Below are 17,873 nucleotides of genomic sequence, written 5' to 3' on the forward strand. Positions count from 1 at the left end.
GGCACGCAAATTAACCGAAAAGTCATAATAATATCCGTGCGGCAGTAGAGAGATAGTACGCATGCAATGGTTGAGGTAGGTAGACCAGTTGATTTAGTGGTTCAGATTTTTTGAAGTAATAATTCTAAAAGATTTGAGCAAAAATTATTATTATTAAGAAAGTTTTATTTTTGGTATCTTGTTTGAGCTTCTCGTTGAAATAAGAAAATAGTAGATTTTACCGTAATGATATTGCATTTTGGTTCAGAATTCTTGCGCTTTGTTTTCTCGTATATATATAGTAGATTTTTTTTTTTTTTTTCACTTTGCACGTGGATGTAAGCAATTATCGATGTCGGCTTAAATGGACCAGCATCTTGTTCTGTGGCAGAAGATCAGTTTGGACCGAGGCACGTTTGAAATGATATGAGGATGGATTAAGTCGAGTCATTTACGATGTGGTGTGAGGCTGATTGGGCTAAATCACAATCGAGACTCTTAAGCATTATATCTGTACGCTTTAAGGGAATTAATTATGTATTCTAACCACTCGAACTTTTAGGATTAATGGTTAATTAGTCAACATTTCGATAGCCAACCACATAAATTTTGATCTTTTTCCTACTTTTATTTTTTTTACAATTTAATTTTCTTTATTTTTATACATTTATGTTGATAGTGCACGACCAGCGATCCATCTAGTCTCCAACAGGTTAATTATGATTGCATGCATGTGGTTCTGAGGAAGACCTTCCAACTCCATCATTTTTATATCTGCAATTTAATCATTAATTTTTTATCCAATATTAATTTTCTGATTAGCTGTAATTAGTTCTAAGTTGTAAATTACGTATTCTCTTTGCTAGATTGATATCTCATTTCACGTGTGATTATGTAAGATAATTAGTATTACTTTATCCACCATCCACACAAAATTATCTTTAATATTTTATTATTTTATTGTTATATTATTTAGAGCAATGTTCCGGACACTTAGTACGTAGTATTATATCCTCTTATAGTCAATATTTGTTCACCCGTCATATGAAAAGAAAAAAATTACAAAAGTCATAATTATCTTAGCAATACAATTTTGTGATTAAATTCAAATAATTTCTAAATTATTTTATACTAATTGTCTCAAATTTTTTATTTTTGATTCTAGAAAAAAAACTTTATAAAAACTTTTGGACTTTGCAAAATACAATGAATATTTTAAAAAATTTATAAACTGTAAAAAGAATCATAGAAAGATTTTTATAGAATGGCATAATTATCTTAGCCATGTCTCATCTAAAATTGATATGTAAGATTTAAAACATTTTGATTTTATTGTTATGTATCGAACTTTCTAAATGCTTTTTTTTACTTTCTTTCACTAAATTCTACAAAATTGATGTGCAAACTACTTACATTTGATTTATGTATGCCCCGTCAGAAATTAAGAGTATTTTTTGTCTTTTTAATAAAACATGTTAAAATCTTTAAGCTAAGAATATTATGTTATTTGATAAATAATCCTATATTTGATATGATAACAAGATTTATGATTTTTTACCAAATTTTTTAGTAAATAATAACTAAAAATGATAAAACCTTTATAGAGTCGCTTGATACTACAACCTATTCCGCGCGCGTACCTTTGACTCCATATTAAAAAAAAAAAAACATAATTTTTTTAACACAGTATATATAAAAATAATTATATTAAACCTAATCAGTTAGAGAATTCTAAACTGAAATAAAGTAAAATAAATATTAATATTAAATTTTAAAATTTACGCTATAGCATAATATAAAAAATAATTATTTCACGTTTACTAATTTAATTTGAATTGTACCACGCAAATGAAAACCGTTGATGTGATCATGGTCATTAAATTTTTTAAAAGGATAAATACTTATAAGCTCATATTGAGAGGCTCTGAAAACACAGAAAAAGAAACAATGTTTGTAGTTAAATAAAAGGGAAAGAGCAAACTCCACCAGATGAAGTTAGGAAAAGCCAATTGATTAAAATCTAAAGAAAGACTAGCAAATTTTAAGCAACTTTTAATGAGGAGTTGTCGAAATTACAATTCTTTTTGGTTGTAGATTTGATGTAAGCAGGAGTCTAATTGGGCTACCTAATTTAATAAGCAATATTAAGGATATAATTACGGGTGTAAAACGGGCCGGGTGCCCCGTGGGCCGCGCGGCCCGGTCCGACTGCGGGCCGGGCCATGGCTCAGCATGGCTACTGTAGCATCCGTGTTAGGCCAGCCCGGCCCGTCTCTACGCACCGTGCTGGGCCGAGCCTCTGCGGCCTGTAGGCCCTGCACGGCACGGCCCGTGTCGGGCCTGGGCCGTGCTGGGCCGAACCTCTGCATTAGGCATGCATGATGCATGAGTGGTCAAGTCCCACTGTCCGTTGGATAGTGGGCCCAACGGCTGGGGAGAAGTTGGGTTGGGTACTTGGGTGTACTGTTTTTTTCAAGAAATAATATTTTTTTTTATTTTTTCAAAGAAAAAGTTAAAAATTTTAAAAAATATTTTTTTTATCAAAATAATCACAATGCCCTCTCTAATATTCAGAAATTTGACTGTTAGAGAGGCATTTTGATCAAAAACTAAAAAATATTTATATATATATTTTTTTGTATTTTTTAATATCAATTTCTCTTCAAATACTAAAAAATTATGAAAAAAAACTAATATTAATTTTATATTAAATATTTAAATTTATTGTTTGTGTTTTAATTTTTTTAATTTATAAAATTTTTAAATGAGTCTTAAAAATGTCGGGTATAATTGTGTAAATTAAAAGCTATAAGTCAAAAAGTTATAATTTAAACTCTTTTTCTTAAAAAAATATTTTTTTAAAAAATACAAACTTTATGTAATATGATTAATACAAACATTATATATTTTTTGTAATTATTTTTTTTTAAAATATCAATTTCTCTTCAAATAATAAAAAAAATTAAAAATATTTAATAAAAGAGTTTTCAAAAAGTTTGGTGTAACTGTGTAAAGTAAAAGCTATAAGTCAAATTTATAATTTAAATAAATTATAAAAAAATAATTTCTCAAAAAAAATTGTGGGAAAATATTAAAAAAAAATTGGGTTGGTAGCTAGCACTAAGCCCGGCCCGGTCCGGCCCGGCCTGGCCCGGCCCGGCNACCCGGCCGGGCCTCCTTCTCTGTATAAACGGGCCGGCGCGATCCGGCCCGGATTAATAACAGGGTCGAACCGGGCCGGCCTGACCCTGGATCGAATTGGCCCGGAAAGTATAGGCCGGGCCAGCCCGGCACGGCCCACATTACATCCCTAGATATAATGCATGTAAGACATAGATACTGTTACGTATGTACGATCATTGTCTTTGTTGTTGAACTTGGTCGAGCGCCATTGCATCCACTATTTACGTACACCGAGTCCAAAAGCTTTTAGCCATGCATGCACGGGGTGTCTCCTTTTTATAGCCCAATTTGAAAACCTGTTATACGTGCATGGAAACAGGTGCAACCATGCAAGCAACCGTTAGCGTTGGACGTGGTAATTTAAAGTACGTGGATTATTAATTCGTGCTCTGTGTAACACAGCATATACCATTGGCCACAGTGGCACGTAATAGCCACTAATCCGGTAATTAACTCTTATAGAACTTTTATTCATTAATTAGCCAATTTTATACTTATGACAGTTAGAAATTGTTTAAATTTTCAAATATCAAACATATATAACACGTACTTTTGACTTCAGTTACAAATTGTTCAGCCCCTATATAATTAACTAAAAAAATAAACATTGTCAGAGTTATTTTGATAAAAACAAATCAGATTTATCAAAAAATAATAAAATTCAGTCAGTGAATACCAACTAATAATTCAATAAATTTAAATTTGCTTGTCTGTTAATTTGTCACTGTCAAATTTATTTGTTAATTCAAAAACATCGCCCAATAAGTCAGTACGTTTCACGCTAGTCAATGCGTATTGTGTAGTTACCGTGCCATAATTAATTAATTTATAATGTGATTAATTGTTGGGTCATATTAATTTCAGGAGAAAGTTAACCCTCTCCTCTTTTAATCCAACCATATATCCTATTTTATTAAAGCAAACAAAATGCCTCAATTCAGTGGACTATAGGGATTAACTTATCAAATAAGATGCGTTAATGTATGGATTAAGACAATAATTTGCCTAATTAATTGTATTTGTTGGATTGTTGGAATGCCAACGCCCCTGCAATTACATATATAACACTGTTGTACGTACTCCACCTAATGAAGGGGGTGGAGATCATTAATATAATAAGTACAAATTAATACAATCATTTTCCCTCAAAAAAAAAAAAATCATTCATATAATCATATATATAGAATGGTAAAATAAAAACAAAACAAGTTATTTTAATAAAGATAAAGTTGCATGCAGCTTATTAGATAGTGAAAATTGAAAGTAAAAATAGTAATAATTATAATTAAAACACAGAGAATATTTGGTTCATGGTTCAGGGCTCTCGTAACGTGGATCAAGTCCACATAATTTCTCGTCACAAAATGGCAAATTTTGAGGCATGCAAATATTGAGATTTATAGACCAACTATATATCGCCTTACAAATTTTAAAACTTAAGCGGGTAGCATGCGACCTTTTTTTCAAAAAAAAAAAAAAAATAAAACTTAAAAAGTAAAATAAATGTAATTTCAGGAAATTGAGCATATGCAACTCCTTGAATAGTTTGGATTTACAATTGAGATTAGATTAAAGGGGATGTAATTAATTAATGATCTACCTGTCCATTATTACACAACAATTCCGGGAGTCCGTGGCGGAATGCCAATGGTCGCCGACTTCAATCCATTTTTCAAGGAGTCGGTGGCGACACATCTCGCGATGCCTAGTTCATTTGATTTCACTTTCCCAAGCCGGTGATGCATACGCCGAGTTCATTTGGTTTGTCTTTCCCTACTCGTTGGTTACAACGCCGACTTCACGTCAAAAGTAACTTACTTTACTCTTTAATGACTAGAAAAAACCAACCTAAATAATCATTACAAGTACTTAGTACAATTGTTCCTTAGCCACATAATCCAAATCACAAAATGTAAGAACCAAATTAAAAAGTTTAACTAATAAACTCTAAGATTTGGCCTTAAAATTATGGAACACATAGACGGATCGATTGCTTATATTTATCACGAAAAGGAAAGTCAAAAAAAGGGAATTGAAGCTTGATCATATATACATCATCGATCCTTTGCGAAAAGAGGTAAAATCCATATATGCCCTGTCAACTACTCCAATATATAATGTATGCTCAAATTTGAATTAATAAATAACACCAAACCGTACGTACGTGCAATTGGTTAGAGATAGTGAAGAGCTCTCTCGAATGGCAAGAGGAGCCTATAAATATGATAGTGTGTAGGCATTGGCTCATTCACACCGTAGAAACTTGTAGTATATATATATTTCTAAGTTAAATATCTTGTATAGCATTTAGCGAGTGAGTTAATAATTAGACATGGGTTCTAAGGCTTTGCTTGTGCTTGGTGTTGTATTAGTGGCTTCTCTTCTTCTCATCCCTTCAGAGGTGGCAACAGCTAGGGAGCTGGTTGCAAATACTGGTCTCTCTCTCTCTCTAACTGTTTAGATTAGTGATTCTGCATGATTTATTATCATTCTTCAATCTATATCATCCATTTTGTGGCGATGGATGTCGATAAGCGCTTCAGAAATGGAGTCCAGCTATATTATGCTTTCACAAGCACCGATGTTTTCGTACTTTCAAAAATATATATATACATGCACGCATGCATGAGTAATCTCTTATATATTGACGTTGCTTTACTCTCTCTCTCGATTACAGAAGAGAAGAACGTGAAACAGGAGGGCCCTGCAGACCAGAAGCCTCCCGGTGAGTACGGCGTTTAGTATTATACGTCATTCTGATTTTCATTTGAGAAAAAGCCTGTTATAAATCAATTTGATCAAGATTCTTCAACTTATGCTATTTATTTTGGGCCCGTCCTAATTACAGAAGAGAAGAATGCGAAGCAAGACGACAGCAAAGGTCAAAAGAAGTTTGATGGCTATTATGGAGGCTTTCCTGGCGGCGGCTTTCCTGGAGGCGGCTATCCTGGCGGCGGCTTTCCTGGAGGCGGCTTTCCTGGAGGCGGCTTTCCCGGAGGAGCGAATGCAGAAGAGAAGAACGCGAAGCAAGAGGACCCCGCAGACCATAAGCCTCCCGGTGAGTACGGCGTTTAGTGTTAGTCATTCCGATTTCCATTTGTTTGAACAAGATTCTTCAACTTATGTTGTTCATTTTGGGCCCGTCGTGTTGCAGGAGAGAAGAATGTGAAGCAGGCAGGACTCAGAGACCAAAAGTATTTTGGTGGTCCTTTCGGCGGTTACCCGGGAGGCGGCTATCCCGGAGGCGGTTACAGTGGTGGATATCCTGGCGGAGGATACTACGGTGGATATCCCGGCGGAGGATACTACGGTGGATATCCCGGTGGAGGGTACTATGGTCGATATCCCAAACGTGGATACTACGGTGGCTATCCTGGACGTGGTGGCTACGACAGAGGATACGATGGTGACCGTGGCGGCGATGATTACGACGGTGGCTATTCCGGTGGGAGTGGTGGCAACTGAGAATGCTGCGGTCGTGGGGCGACAGGTCTCTGATGCTGAATTTCAAACTGAGCTGCATAACTAGGTGGATCATGTAGCTAGTCTTGTGCAGCTCCTACTAAATATTGTGGGTTATGAAAATAAGGTGTAATAATATGAACCAACTACATGGGATTATGAGTTTGTCAAAACCAACTCAAATGTCATTAGAACGGTAAATAAACTGAGTTGGTGTGCTGTGTACTCGCAATAAGCACATTTTATCTGTACCACCAGTCTACTTGGTTAATTAATTTTACTTTGTTAGCAAGCTACAATAATTAATTAAGGCATCCATTTTTATAGTGATAAGATCTAGAAGTAATTAACCAATTATTATTACTTAGGTGTGTTTATCTATGAAGCTTTTGAACTACTCTTGATGAATTATTATGTAAGAAATCTGGTTAATAATAATTTTGATCATCTGTCGAAAAACTGTTCAGGAAACCGCCTGAATTTCCCGTATAATTATTATTCCAAAAAACAAAACTTTCCCCGCTCTGCTTCGCAAACTCTTACACCACACCACTGATGTCAATAAAAGAAGAACATCGGCAACCTATCAGATACTCTTGAGATTAAAAAGCCTCAACCATGGAAAAAGATAAACATCAGTTGACGCGCAAGGAGAGACACTGTTATTTACTTGCCAACAAGTACTTGAATAATACATAAATTCATCTGACTCCGTCTAATTCGAGTTCGCGACTAACCAATCCCCATACAGATGTTTACCATACCTAGCAACGAACGAACAAAATATACAAACGAAACAAACTGGATACCAAGAATTACAAACAAGCAAAAGAAAATCCGAGGATAAAATGACAGCAAAAGTGCGAAGCTTTCTTATCAGGCCTGTATTACCATTACAGACGCTTAGCCTTTTCTTTCCCTCTGTCGGCGACTGCGAATTACTGAAACCGATAGCTTATGAGGGTGAAAGAGTTCACTTAGCTTGTTGTTGATGGCCATTCTCTGCGTATGTCAAATGTGTAATTGATCTCCAAGTAACACCTGCGGTCGTCGTCAATGAACTGATACAATAATTTCACAGAACGTAAAATTAATGCAAAGGTCATTGTAATTATATGTTATCAAACTCTATAAACCTATGATACCAAGATCATGTATAGATGGTGATCATGAGAAGATAGATGAACTAACTTTTGAATCTAAGGCTTAATGCTTGCAAAAATAAAATTGAAGGGGCCAGAATTAATACTTTACCTTAGTTCTTGCGGAATATGATCCTCTTGCAAAATAGCCAGATGGAGTGGTCTCTTCCGGTGTCTTGAATGTATAAGGCTCGAGCTGCGGGCTAAATGTCCCCAGCATTTCTTTGGTGCTATCAACTGAAACAGAAAGTTTATCTTAGTTAATAACAAAAGCAACAATACCAAAAGAAAAAAAAAGGAATGAAAGATCCAACTTTATATGCTGTTCATTATAAATTATTCAAAGCAAAATTGAAAACTGAAAAGGTTAAACCCCCCATGATAGTAATTTCATTTACAGTTTCCCTTCCTGAAACATAAAACAGGACTTTAGTGTTCAAACTATTAGCATTTAATCCCGTACTCGTCGCATTTTTCATCCAGGACTCGTAGCAAAGTCTTAAAATATGATATTTCCCACCACAAAGGCGTATATTTGACATTTCTGATCATTTTTTTTACGACTGCCTAACAATTCTAGAACAGAAGATGAGGCAGGAAGGGAGATAGTGCTAATGTAGACTCAAAATTAATATTTCAGAGCCCAAAGTGTGGATGGTGCTATTTTCGGATAGGTTTTCTGCAATTTTGCCCCAAATTAAAAAAAAAAAAAGGAAAAAAAAAACAAATCTCATTTTATGTAGATAAATGTGAAGATCTCACCTTTGAGACCAGTTTTCCAAACTGTGTTTGCATATCTGAGACCAGAAACAATGTTATTGCGAACGGAGAAGGCGAACTTGAGCTTGTAGTGGCTACCTTCTTTTAGAGTAAACCACACACCCTTCGAATTCGGTTCCACAGGGAGTGGCAGGACAATATCCGGCCTACCAGGAGATTGGATTGAGAGGCTCAAAATCTTAACTTCTGGTTCCGATGTTTCTGCAACACAGTAAAATCGGAATTTAGGCCAAACTCATAGTAAGTTTAAGTTGATTTGAGGCCTAAAACTGCAATCACTTGGCCTCAACCAACTTCATTTCGTTATGTAGTTCGAATTTATTGAACTGTTCAAGATGCTGAGATTGAAGGTCGCTATTTCCCAAATTTTGCATGAGATAGCAAAAGATAAAAATGCCACCACAGCGATAAAAAACTGAGAAGATGATGCAATTTAATATTACCCTGCATTGACATGATTAGGATTAAAATGGTAAGGTCAACTTAAAATTAAATAAAAGAAACAAATTAAGATGCAGCTATTGAAAGATTCCTCATAATTCCTTAAAAAAAAAATAAAACCTATTAATTATTGTTAAAAGTTCAAGGGAAGTTATCAGATATCAAGGAAAGCTTTATGTGCATGAATTGAACTTTTCTTCGAGCAAATTTTGTACCTTAAAACTTAACAAAAGAACAAATTTTAGGACAAAAGGAAATGGGGTTACCTCCCACAGAGCTCAAATCTACACTTCCCAAAAGCTGCTCCTTCCACCTCCTCAGACTCTCATCATCCTGAACACCTCAAAGTTAACACATAAAAAGTTAAACCATCCATGAAATTCAGTTATCATAAGAAGCTTAAAAAATAAAAAGGAAAGTAATTTACAACTTTTGTTGTGTAATTCAGAGTTGAATTTCATTCTCATAGAGTTTTAATTATTACAATCTATCCTTTAATTTGATTTGATTTCAATCATATCCTCAAATTTCAGTTTTAGCAAACCAGACCCTGAGATTCTGCCTCATTTGTCTTTTGTCTTTAGAGCTTCAAATTTAACAAAACAGAGTCTAACAATGGTGTTCCCTTTTTTTTGATGATACACTAAGAAGCGAGATAGTAGTTATGTAAAAATTGCTTAAGGGACTAAATTGTTAAGTACAATTAAAAAGCAACATCAAACTATATAGACTAAATTTGTAGCTAAATCAAAAACAGGTGGAATACGCAAAAAAATGGAGACTACAATAAAAGGAAAAGAAAAAAAAGGGGAGTAAAAAAACGAGCCAAAACCTTATCTTTCTCAATCTGTTCTTTGAGACTAACTTGAGGACCCAAATCAATCCCTTTCCCGCCCTTCCCAGCTTCCTCTCCTTCCTTATCATCATCATCATCATCATCATCATCATCCTCAGTACTCCCAGAGAGAGATGCCTCGCTTATTTGCCTATTGAGACTCTCACCGCTACTATGTTTCCCATTCTCTTCTCTCTCACGCTCCTCCCCCTCTCTCTTCTCCTTCAAACCCACGTCCTTAGACCGCGAAAGAGCTCCCATGGCGAACGACATAGCAACACCCCCAGGCGCATCAAACAACGAGAGTACCCAGAACCCAAGTGCCCAAATTTGAAAGTAAAAACCCCACCTTTGAACCCAACGACCCACCAACGGTCAACAAAAGGCTAAAAAAAAAAAAGAGACAAAAAGAATCAAAACCCAGATGCCCCACGAGTCCAAAAGCAGAGCCCAAAGCGAAGGGGATAACGAATGGATATAAAAAGGTGGCTCCTTTGAAAGCAAACACGGGGAACGAAGAGAATTCAACACGGTAGAAGCTCGAAAAGAAGGGGAAATGGATTCGTTTATGCGTGTGTGTGTGTGTGTACGCGCGCGAGAGAGACAGAGAGAGAGAGAGAGAAACAAGTGGAGAGAACGTGAGCGACACTTATTATAGAACAGAGAAAGAGAGGGAGAACCAGCAGCATATTAGTTGGCTTTTAGCTGGCTAGGCGTACCCTAAATTGTCCCCAAAAAATCTTATAATCTTCTTTTTTTTCTTTTTTGAGATAATTAAAAGACTAACTCATCTGTTTATTTCTTTCAAAAATAAATTTAGCTGAAAATATGAATCAATTAAAATTTAAAATTGGATAAAAATTTTATAATGGTACTAATGAGTTTTTATAATGTTATCATATTAAATGCAGGAGAGATAACAAGAAATGTCCTTAACTCATTATATAGTTAGTTATGCTTTGGATAACTTTACTGTCCTTTTTTTGGTTCCTTGAAATTTGATTGGGAGAGTTTGGACCCAATCATTGTGCCCGCCTTAATAAATCTAATTGATGGTGTTAGCTGGTTCCAAGGTGGCGCAGGACAACATGTAGCATTGAAAGGTTTGGTTGTGAAGATGTAACGGGAAACTAGCTAGTACTGTTCATGGGCCGGGCCTGGTTGGCTCGGCCCAATTTCAATGAATAATAAGTCCGAGTCCAATAAATATTAGATTTGCAATGTTATCTGCTTTAGTTTTAAAGAAATAAATTTAAAAATGTAAAGTAATTAGTGTCTTCATTCAGGTTTCAATTATTTTAATGAAGTTTTTAAACATATATATATTTTTCCATTACGTCGTGGAAGTCTCGGGAATGGCACCTGGTCTTTGACCCTTTGACTTGAATAAAGAATCAAATACCGATGCCTTGTCCAATCCCACGGACATTCTCCGCGTATTCCTCTCCCTCTGACGCTGCAAACCACTGAAACCGAGAGAATTGGTTCCTCTCACTTCAACGAATTTACGTTCCCATGCAAAGCTAGAGAAAAAAAATTTGCCACCAATCACCACCTTTGACCCCACGCCCATAGCATAACAATTCACCTTAAAAAAAAAAAAACAAAAAAAAAACAAGTATAAATAGAACCCCAACCCCTTCTCCTCTTCTTCAAACAAGAAACTTATTAAGATTAGTGTTTATTCGAGTTCTCTTTCAAAAGCAAATATGAGTGTGGAGGTTTTGGACGGCGCCACCATCCTCAGCTTCGTCGAAGACGCTGCGGCGTTCGACGTGTCGGTCGAGGACCGGTTCGCGAGCCTCGATGCCGACCGGGACGGCCGGCTCACCTACAAGGAGATGGCACGAGAGCTGATGAGCCTCCGGGTCCTCGAGGCGCACTTCGGAGTCGACGGGCCGACGATGGGCCCGGACGAGCTGGCGCGACTCTACCGGGGACTGTTCGATCGGTTCGACCGCGACGGCAACGGGACGGTCGAGCTGGAGGAGTTCCGGGCCGAGATGCGGGAGGTGATGCTCGCGGTCGGCGACGGCATCGGCTTCATGCCGGTTCAGATGGTGGTGGAGGAGGGCAGCTTCCTTAAAAAGGCCGTGGAGAGGGAGTTGGCTCAGATGAACACTGCATGATGATCACGGGCTTTTGTTTGCTACAATCTTTTATAGCTTCTCTACTCTATATATATATATATATATATATACACAGCATATACATGTAGGAAGGGATTGAGACTTTCTTATTTTCTAAAGCAATAAAAGAGGCATGCAGCTTTTATATTTATTGAGATTACTAGATGATTACTACACATGATTCTAATTTGTTAGATTTAAATATAAAAATATGTTGCAGGTGCAGAGGAACAGAACAGAGATAGAACATACAGTTAGCTTGATTTGAGTAAATCTAACATTTTAACTTGTGACAAGCTTTTTTTGGAAGGGGCTTAACTACTACCATATTCAAATGTAAAAGATTTAGATACAGTAGTACAGTATTTATCAGGGGCCTCAGCCTCCTGAATGAGATTACAGTATTTTTTTTTTTCCTTAATTACAAGGATTTGAAGCAAAGGAGGCAATTATAGAAAACTCAGATTCGAGAGGGGATGAGAGGGATAGTGTTCTGAAGATAAGCAGCTGCAGCAGCTACTCCACTCCCCAGCTTCACTGGGTAGCCCACATCCTTCAGCACCATCTCTACTCCACTTAAGCAACCCAGCAATTGCAACTGCAGAAAAATATAGATAAAAATCAGTCTTATATACTTGAAATTATGCATAAGATTCTACATTGTTATTAGCCAAGTACTTGCGCGCAGAAGCTGGGAAAAATTTTAGTTCCATTTACATGTAGCCTTGCAAAATCTGGCTCATTCATAAATAAGCTGTGTAAAAACAGAAAGCTTTGACGTTGGACGGTATCAATCGAGTTTTACTAACAAAACAGTTTAACAGTTAAAGCAAGCATTGAGGTCCTATTTTTTAAGAGGCACCTTTGTGCGAAGCAGCACAATACGGTGTTTTACAAGAGGCTTCTGGGCCGTCGGCCGCACGCAAATAATCTCTATTTATCTTCTTCTCTTTTTTGAAAGTCGAAAAACCCGGAAAATGAACAAGAATTGTAATATACCTCATTGAGGTTGCCGAGATGCCCTATCCTGAACACTTTTCCGGCCACTTTGTTGAGGCCCAAACCCAAGCTTAGATTGTATCTCTTCCACGCCCTCCTCACAATTTCAGCGCTATCAATGTAAGGCGGCACCAGAACTGCAGTGACCGTGTCGCTGAACCATTCCTCTTTCTGCGTGCAATTCTTCAGTCCCCAAGCTTCGACAGCAAGTCTGCAAGGTCATTTTACGCCGATTATGTTACAAGAGGTCGTAAAATAATCGGTGCCAAGTAATATCCATCTATAACATATTCCAACAGTGCGGCGAAAAAGCGGCTATTCAGTAGTAGATGTATATATGAAAATCCAGCTTTTACAGCAGTACTCGATAGAAGATTGTGTGCTTAGTTACCTTGTGGCCTTTCCTAAGCGACGATGCCTTTCGATGACATTGTCGAGCCCCTCCTCAAAGATGAGATCCAAAGCTGCTCTTAGCCCGTAAAGTAGTTGGATGGAAGGCGTGTAAGGCCAGTAAGTTCCGAGCTTGTAGAACTTCAAGTAGTCATTCCAGTCGAAGAAAACCCTGACCGACTTGGCTGTTTTGGAAGCTTCTAGAGCTTTCGGGCTCGCACAAAGAATGCCCATTCCAGTAGGCATCGAAAGAGCTTTCTGCGAGCCGGTTAAGGCGACATCAATCCCCCATTCGTCCATTCGGAAGTCAAGAGCACATATCGACGACACGCCATCAACAAGTATTAGTGCGGGATGGCTGTAATCGTCTGCCGTATTAAGTAACTTAATATGTTAGAATACAAAGAAGAGGCATATAAAGATGACTATAATTCATCTACCTTATTTCTATATTACGACCATCTAATTAAGCCTTCGTTACTGCTGAAACAATGTATAGGTGCATTACAGAGTCCATGCCTGATCTGATGCCAATATAACAGTATAAACAAGTAACAGAGAATTCATCTACCTATTTAATTGGATGCGTAGGATCGAAGGCTTAAAAGCATAATTTTTCTACGAAACCATCTTATCGACTGCTGTAAATTATATAGACAGAACAACAAGCACACAAAATCATCTCCCCAAGCTTTTTCCGATTGTTCGCGCTTACCGAGCAGTTTCCTCACAGCCGGCAAATTGTTGGTGACGCCGGTGGCCGTCTCGTTGTGAACAATGCAGATAGCCTTGATGGTGTGACTCCTGTCGGCCGCCAGTTTAGATTCCAGGACGTCGAGATTGGCGCCGCGGCCCCACTCGCTTTCGACGACGTCCACGTCGAACTTGAGGCGCTGCTGCTGGTCGATCCAGAGGAGGCTGAATTGGCCGATCAGAAAGGACACGATTCTGTCCCCAGGTGATAGAGTGTTCGTCAGCGCACTTTCCCATGCTCCGGTGCCTAATCCAGGACACAAAAATAGTTACAAACAATTAGAGGTGCAAAAAGCGTGTGACGAACTATATATTGGACTTGTCACAAGATCCGATGTAACTGGAGTGGATGGATGGATGGATGGATGCAAGTACCGGTGGTGGGGATTACGAAGGGGGTTGCGGATGTTGTCTTGAAGATCTTCTTGACGTCTTCGAGAAGCGTCTTTGTCAGAGCGGGCACGGCGGGAGATCGGTAGTCCTCGTTATTGCGGTTCATCGCCCGAATCACCGGCTCGGGGATGTTCACCGGCCCCGGCACGAACAGGTGGTTTCTCCCAGGTCCATACACATAATCCATCTTCTTCTTCTTCTTTTTTCTTTCTTTCTCTTTTTTTTTTTTTTTAACTTAACCTGTGAGAAAATACACCCTGCTTGCTTTTAGGGCCCCGAAAATACTACTTTCGAACATGGTCCCTAAAAATCAAAGTTTTTTTTTTTTTTTTTTCCCCAGATAGATATTAAATGGGAAATGGAACCAATTGAGTGGCTTAAGCGCGTGACGGATACGTGTAATTTCTAATATTTAATGGGGGTAAGACGGAAAAGGCCAGCGTTCCATTCGTACCGAAGGAAAAAGAAGAGGACTTTTTTTTTCTCTCACTCTCTCTCTCTCTCTCTCTTTTTTCCTTTGTTTGTGAGGTCCTCTTATACGCAAAGTGGAAAGAGACGGATGCGTCATGGCCGCCACGTGTTTTTTTTTTTTGTTTTTTTACAATGAGTCGCTGTGATGACGATCTTCGAAAAATGAAATCAAGTGCAATTTGGAGGCAACTGTATTTATCAAACTACTATTAAAACAAATAATTGGTTGTTAGCTTAGAAGAGTTTTTTTTTTTGNGTGGATGGATGGAAGTACCGGTGGTGGGGATTACGAAGGGGGTTGCGGATGTTGTCTTGAAGATCTTCTTGACGTCTTCGAGAAGCGTCTTTGTCAGAGCGGGCACGGCGGGAGATCGGTAGTCCTCGTTATTGCGGTTCATCGCCCGAATCACCGGCTCGGGGATGTTCACCGGCCCCGGCACGAACAGGTGGTTTCTCCCAGGTCCATACACATAATCCATCTTCTTCTTCTTCTTCTTCTTTTCTTTCTTTCTCTTTTTTTTTTTTTAACTTAACCTGTGAGAAAATACACCCTGCTTGCTTTTAGGGCCCCGAAAATACTACTTTCGAACATGGTCCCTAAAAATCAAAGTTTTTTTTTTTTTTTTTTTCCCCAGATAGATATTAAATGGGAAATGGAACCAATTGAGTGGCTTAAGCGCGTAAGTGATGCGTGTAATTTCTAATATTTAATGGGGGTAAGACGGAAAAGGCCAGCGTTCCATTCGTACCGAAGAAAAAAAGAAGAGGACTTTTTTTTTCTCTCACTCTCTCTCACTCTCTCTCTCTCTCTCTCTCTTTTTTTCCTTCGTTTGTGAGGTACTCTTATACGCAAAGTGGAAAGAGACGGATGCGTCATGGCCGCCACGTGTTTTTTTTTTTTTTTTTTTTACAATGAGTCGCTGTGATGACGATCTTCGAAAAATGAAATCAAGTGCAATTTGGAGGCAACTGTATTTATCAAACTACTATTAAAAAAATAATTGGTTGTTAGCTTAGATGAGTTTTTTTTTGAGAAAAGATAGCTTACTACCTACTTCATTGATTGAATGTATAAACTAGGCTACAGAAGTGAGACAACCAGGGTCTCAAAAAAAAAACAACAATTAAAAAAAAAAAATTTAGAACAACAGAACTACAGAAGCTGCTAAATGAAGCTTAGAAGAGTTATTTCAGAAAAATCTTATGCACGGATATATTCAGCCGTTAAAATTTATCTAATAAAAAGAAGTTCTTACTCGTGGGAAAGCTAGTGCCTAAAAATAACGTCCTTGGTATATCCTGTATCTCTTGCTATAAGGATGAACTTTTAAAATTTATTTTTTTATCTCGACCAGGATATAGAAATGAATGAATGTTTTTTTTTTTTTGTTTAGAGTGTGTGTGTGTGTGTATAAATTAAGAAATGAATGACTTGTTAATGTTCTATAAGCCGCATGTTTTAAATCATTTACTTCTTTTACACACCCTGTACGCTTGCTACGTTTGAAACTTTGGTGCGAGTAACAAATTATGAAATTCTCTCACTTACTTTTAGCAGTTTCTGTAATTTTTTTTAAAAAAAATTTGATGAAAGAGTGACCTGATTAATCTAAAAGGCTCAATTAAGTATCTCACATTAACACTTTTATCATGGGTGACCAATGGTATTTAGAGTAGTTGACTAAATATTCGATTAATTAGTTCGAAATTTAGTAATTTTATATATTCACTTGAGTTCATTTCTAAATAATTAGACGAAGCGTAGTTTTTTTTTTTTTGTGTACATGTGTGGTCTATTTTTGAGATGCTTCATATGTATGCTTACGGAAGTAAAACATGCAAAAAGAAACATACGATCATCTCCTTCAAACATAATATAGCTTGTATGCTAAATACAAAGCAAGTAATTTGCGTAACAAATTCCATAAATCGCATGCACTACTTTCCTAGCAATATATGTAGAATCAGATACTATAATTCTATGAGAGAGAGAGAGAGAGAGAGAGTACCTATTGGTTGGTTCCTGGGTCCAGTAGTATTGCTTTGAAACGTTGCTCCGGATAACGGGGGAGCTAGGGAGACGAAGAGATAGGGAGGAGTATTTATAGGAGCCACAATGTCCAACAAATACCACTGCAGTGGGTGCCATGGCGATCCTACGTGGCAGATAAGATCTCTCCCGCGACCCGGATTCGTGCGGCTGAGAGGACCCGATGGCCGGGGAAGGATCCGCATCAGTAATGCCAAACTATCTCATTCTCATAAATGCCATGCCCCGGATACGCCCTTTATATATTTTTGAGAAATAAATAGCACAATGTCCGCTTCGTTTATTTTTAAAAAAAATAAATCTAGCTGAAAATATAAATCAACTAAAAGATTCAAAGACCTCGGTACCAGCCGCCAAGCCCTTTACCATTTGCGCTAGAAACAGTCGGTCACTTTCTCTATAATTACCCATTTGCGCATTAGTAACTTTTCAATAAAAAGAATACTAGTGAATGCACTGTAATTTATTTACTGTTTATCTCTTTATATATCTCAATCTCTGTTGTCTAACTCATCTGGATTGAATGATCTGAGATAGATAATAGAGGGTGGCGGCGCACGGTGCATGGGAGGTACGGATGCAGCGGGTGCAGGCAATATATTTTCATCAAGCCTTGTATTTCTTTGTGGAACTTTTTAACATATTCCAAATTTTTATCTAACATATATATATATAGGCGAGAAATGTTGCATCTGCTTGGTTCCTCTTCATGTTACCCAAAAGGAAAAGAAAAAAAAGCAGAGTTTCCATTAGATTGAGAATTTGAGATTCATCTAATCGCTCAGTGGTAAATCGCTTAATAGCATATCTTGAAAAAAGACGAATTTTAAGCTATCACGTGTTCATAAATTTGGAGTTCGAGATAT

General features: G+C 37.4%; 4 protein-coding genes across 6 annotated transcripts; 2 read left to right on the forward strand and 2 right to left on the reverse strand.

Moving 5' to 3' along the window:
* On the forward strand, window positions 5,462–6,909 carry LOC109712058 (glycine-rich cell wall structural protein-like). The gene is made up of 4 exons (XM_020235486.1): window positions 5,462–5,597; window positions 5,840–5,887; window positions 6,011–6,220; window positions 6,317–6,909. The coding sequence occupies exons 1-4, from the start codon at window positions 5,495–5,497 to the stop codon at window positions 6,625–6,627; spliced, it is 672 nt and encodes a 223-aa protein (XP_020091075.1). The 5' UTR covers window positions 5,462–5,494; the 3' UTR covers window positions 6,628–6,909.
* LOC109711749 (rho GDP-dissociation inhibitor 1-like) lies at window positions 7,264–10,424 on the reverse strand. Of its 3 annotated transcripts, XM_020234950.1 has the most exons (6): window positions 9,820–10,424; window positions 9,254–9,320; window positions 8,625–8,747; window positions 8,529–8,563; window positions 7,879–8,003; window positions 7,264–7,685 (listed from the first exon to the last, which is right to left on the reverse strand). In XM_020234950.1, the coding sequence occupies exons 1-6, from the start codon at window positions 10,093–10,095 to the stop codon at window positions 7,598–7,600; spliced, it is 714 nt and encodes a 237-aa protein (XP_020090539.1). In that variant the 5' UTR covers window positions 10,096–10,424; the 3' UTR covers window positions 7,264–7,597. The 3 variants fall into 3 exon arrangements, with proteins under 3 accessions (XP_020090539.1, XP_020090538.1, XP_020090541.1); XM_020234949.1 differs by having other exon boundaries at window positions 8,529–8,747; XM_020234952.1 differs by lacking the exon at window positions 9,820–10,424 and adding an exon at window positions 9,537–9,777 and having other exon boundaries at window positions 8,529–8,747.
* LOC109711750 lies at window positions 11,414–12,102 on the forward strand. The gene has a single exon (XM_020234953.1). The coding sequence runs from the start codon at window positions 11,532–11,534 to the stop codon at window positions 11,949–11,951; it is 420 nt and encodes a 139-aa protein (XP_020090542.1). The 5' UTR covers window positions 11,414–11,531; the 3' UTR covers window positions 11,952–12,102.
* LOC109711748 (serine--glyoxylate aminotransferase) lies at window positions 12,250–14,696 on the reverse strand (the record flags this gene model as incomplete). The annotated part of the gene is given in 5 exon segments (XM_020234948.1): window positions 12,250–12,549; window positions 12,951–13,161; window positions 13,342–13,708; window positions 14,056–14,340; window positions 14,469–14,696. Coding segments are annotated over 5 exon segments (1,206 nt in total). The 3' UTR covers window positions 12,250–12,411.

Source organism: Ananas comosus, linkage group 6 (assembly GCF_001540865.1).
Source record: "Ananas comosus cultivar F153 linkage group 6, ASM154086v1, whole genome shotgun sequence".
Taxonomy (NCBI): Eukaryota; Viridiplantae; Streptophyta; class Magnoliopsida; order Poales; family Bromeliaceae; genus Ananas; species Ananas comosus.

Bases quoted from the DNA above. Each gene is read 5' to 3' on its own strand.
- LOC109712058 (XM_020235486.1), top strand. From the start codon at position 5,495: ATGGGTTCTAAGGCTTTGCTTGTGCTTGGTGTTGTATTAGTGGCTTCT. The intron at 5,598-5,839 runs GTCTCTCTCTCT...TCTCGATTACAG, and splicing joins GGAGCTGGTTGCAAATACTG to AAGAGAAGAACGTGAAACAG. The intron at 5,888-6,010 runs GTGAGTACGGCG...TCCTAATTACAG, and splicing joins TGCAGACCAGAAGCCTCCCG to AAGAGAAGAATGCGAAGCAA.
- LOC109711749 (XM_020234949.1), bottom strand. From the start codon at position 10,095: ATGTCGTTCGCCATGGGAGCTCTTTCGCGGTCTAAGGACGTGGGTTTG. The intron at 9,321-9,819 runs GTTTTGGCTCGT...TGAGGTGTTCAG, and splicing joins AACAGATTGAGAAAGATAAG to GATGATGAGAGTCTGAGGAG. The intron at 8,748-9,253 runs GTAACCCCATTT...ACTGTGTTGCAG, and splicing joins AGATTTGAGCTCTGTGGGAG to AAACATCGGAACCAGAAGTT.
- LOC109711750 (XM_020234953.1), top strand. From the start codon at position 11,532: ATGAGTGTGGAGGTTTTGGACGGCGCCACCATCCTCAGCTTCGTCGAA.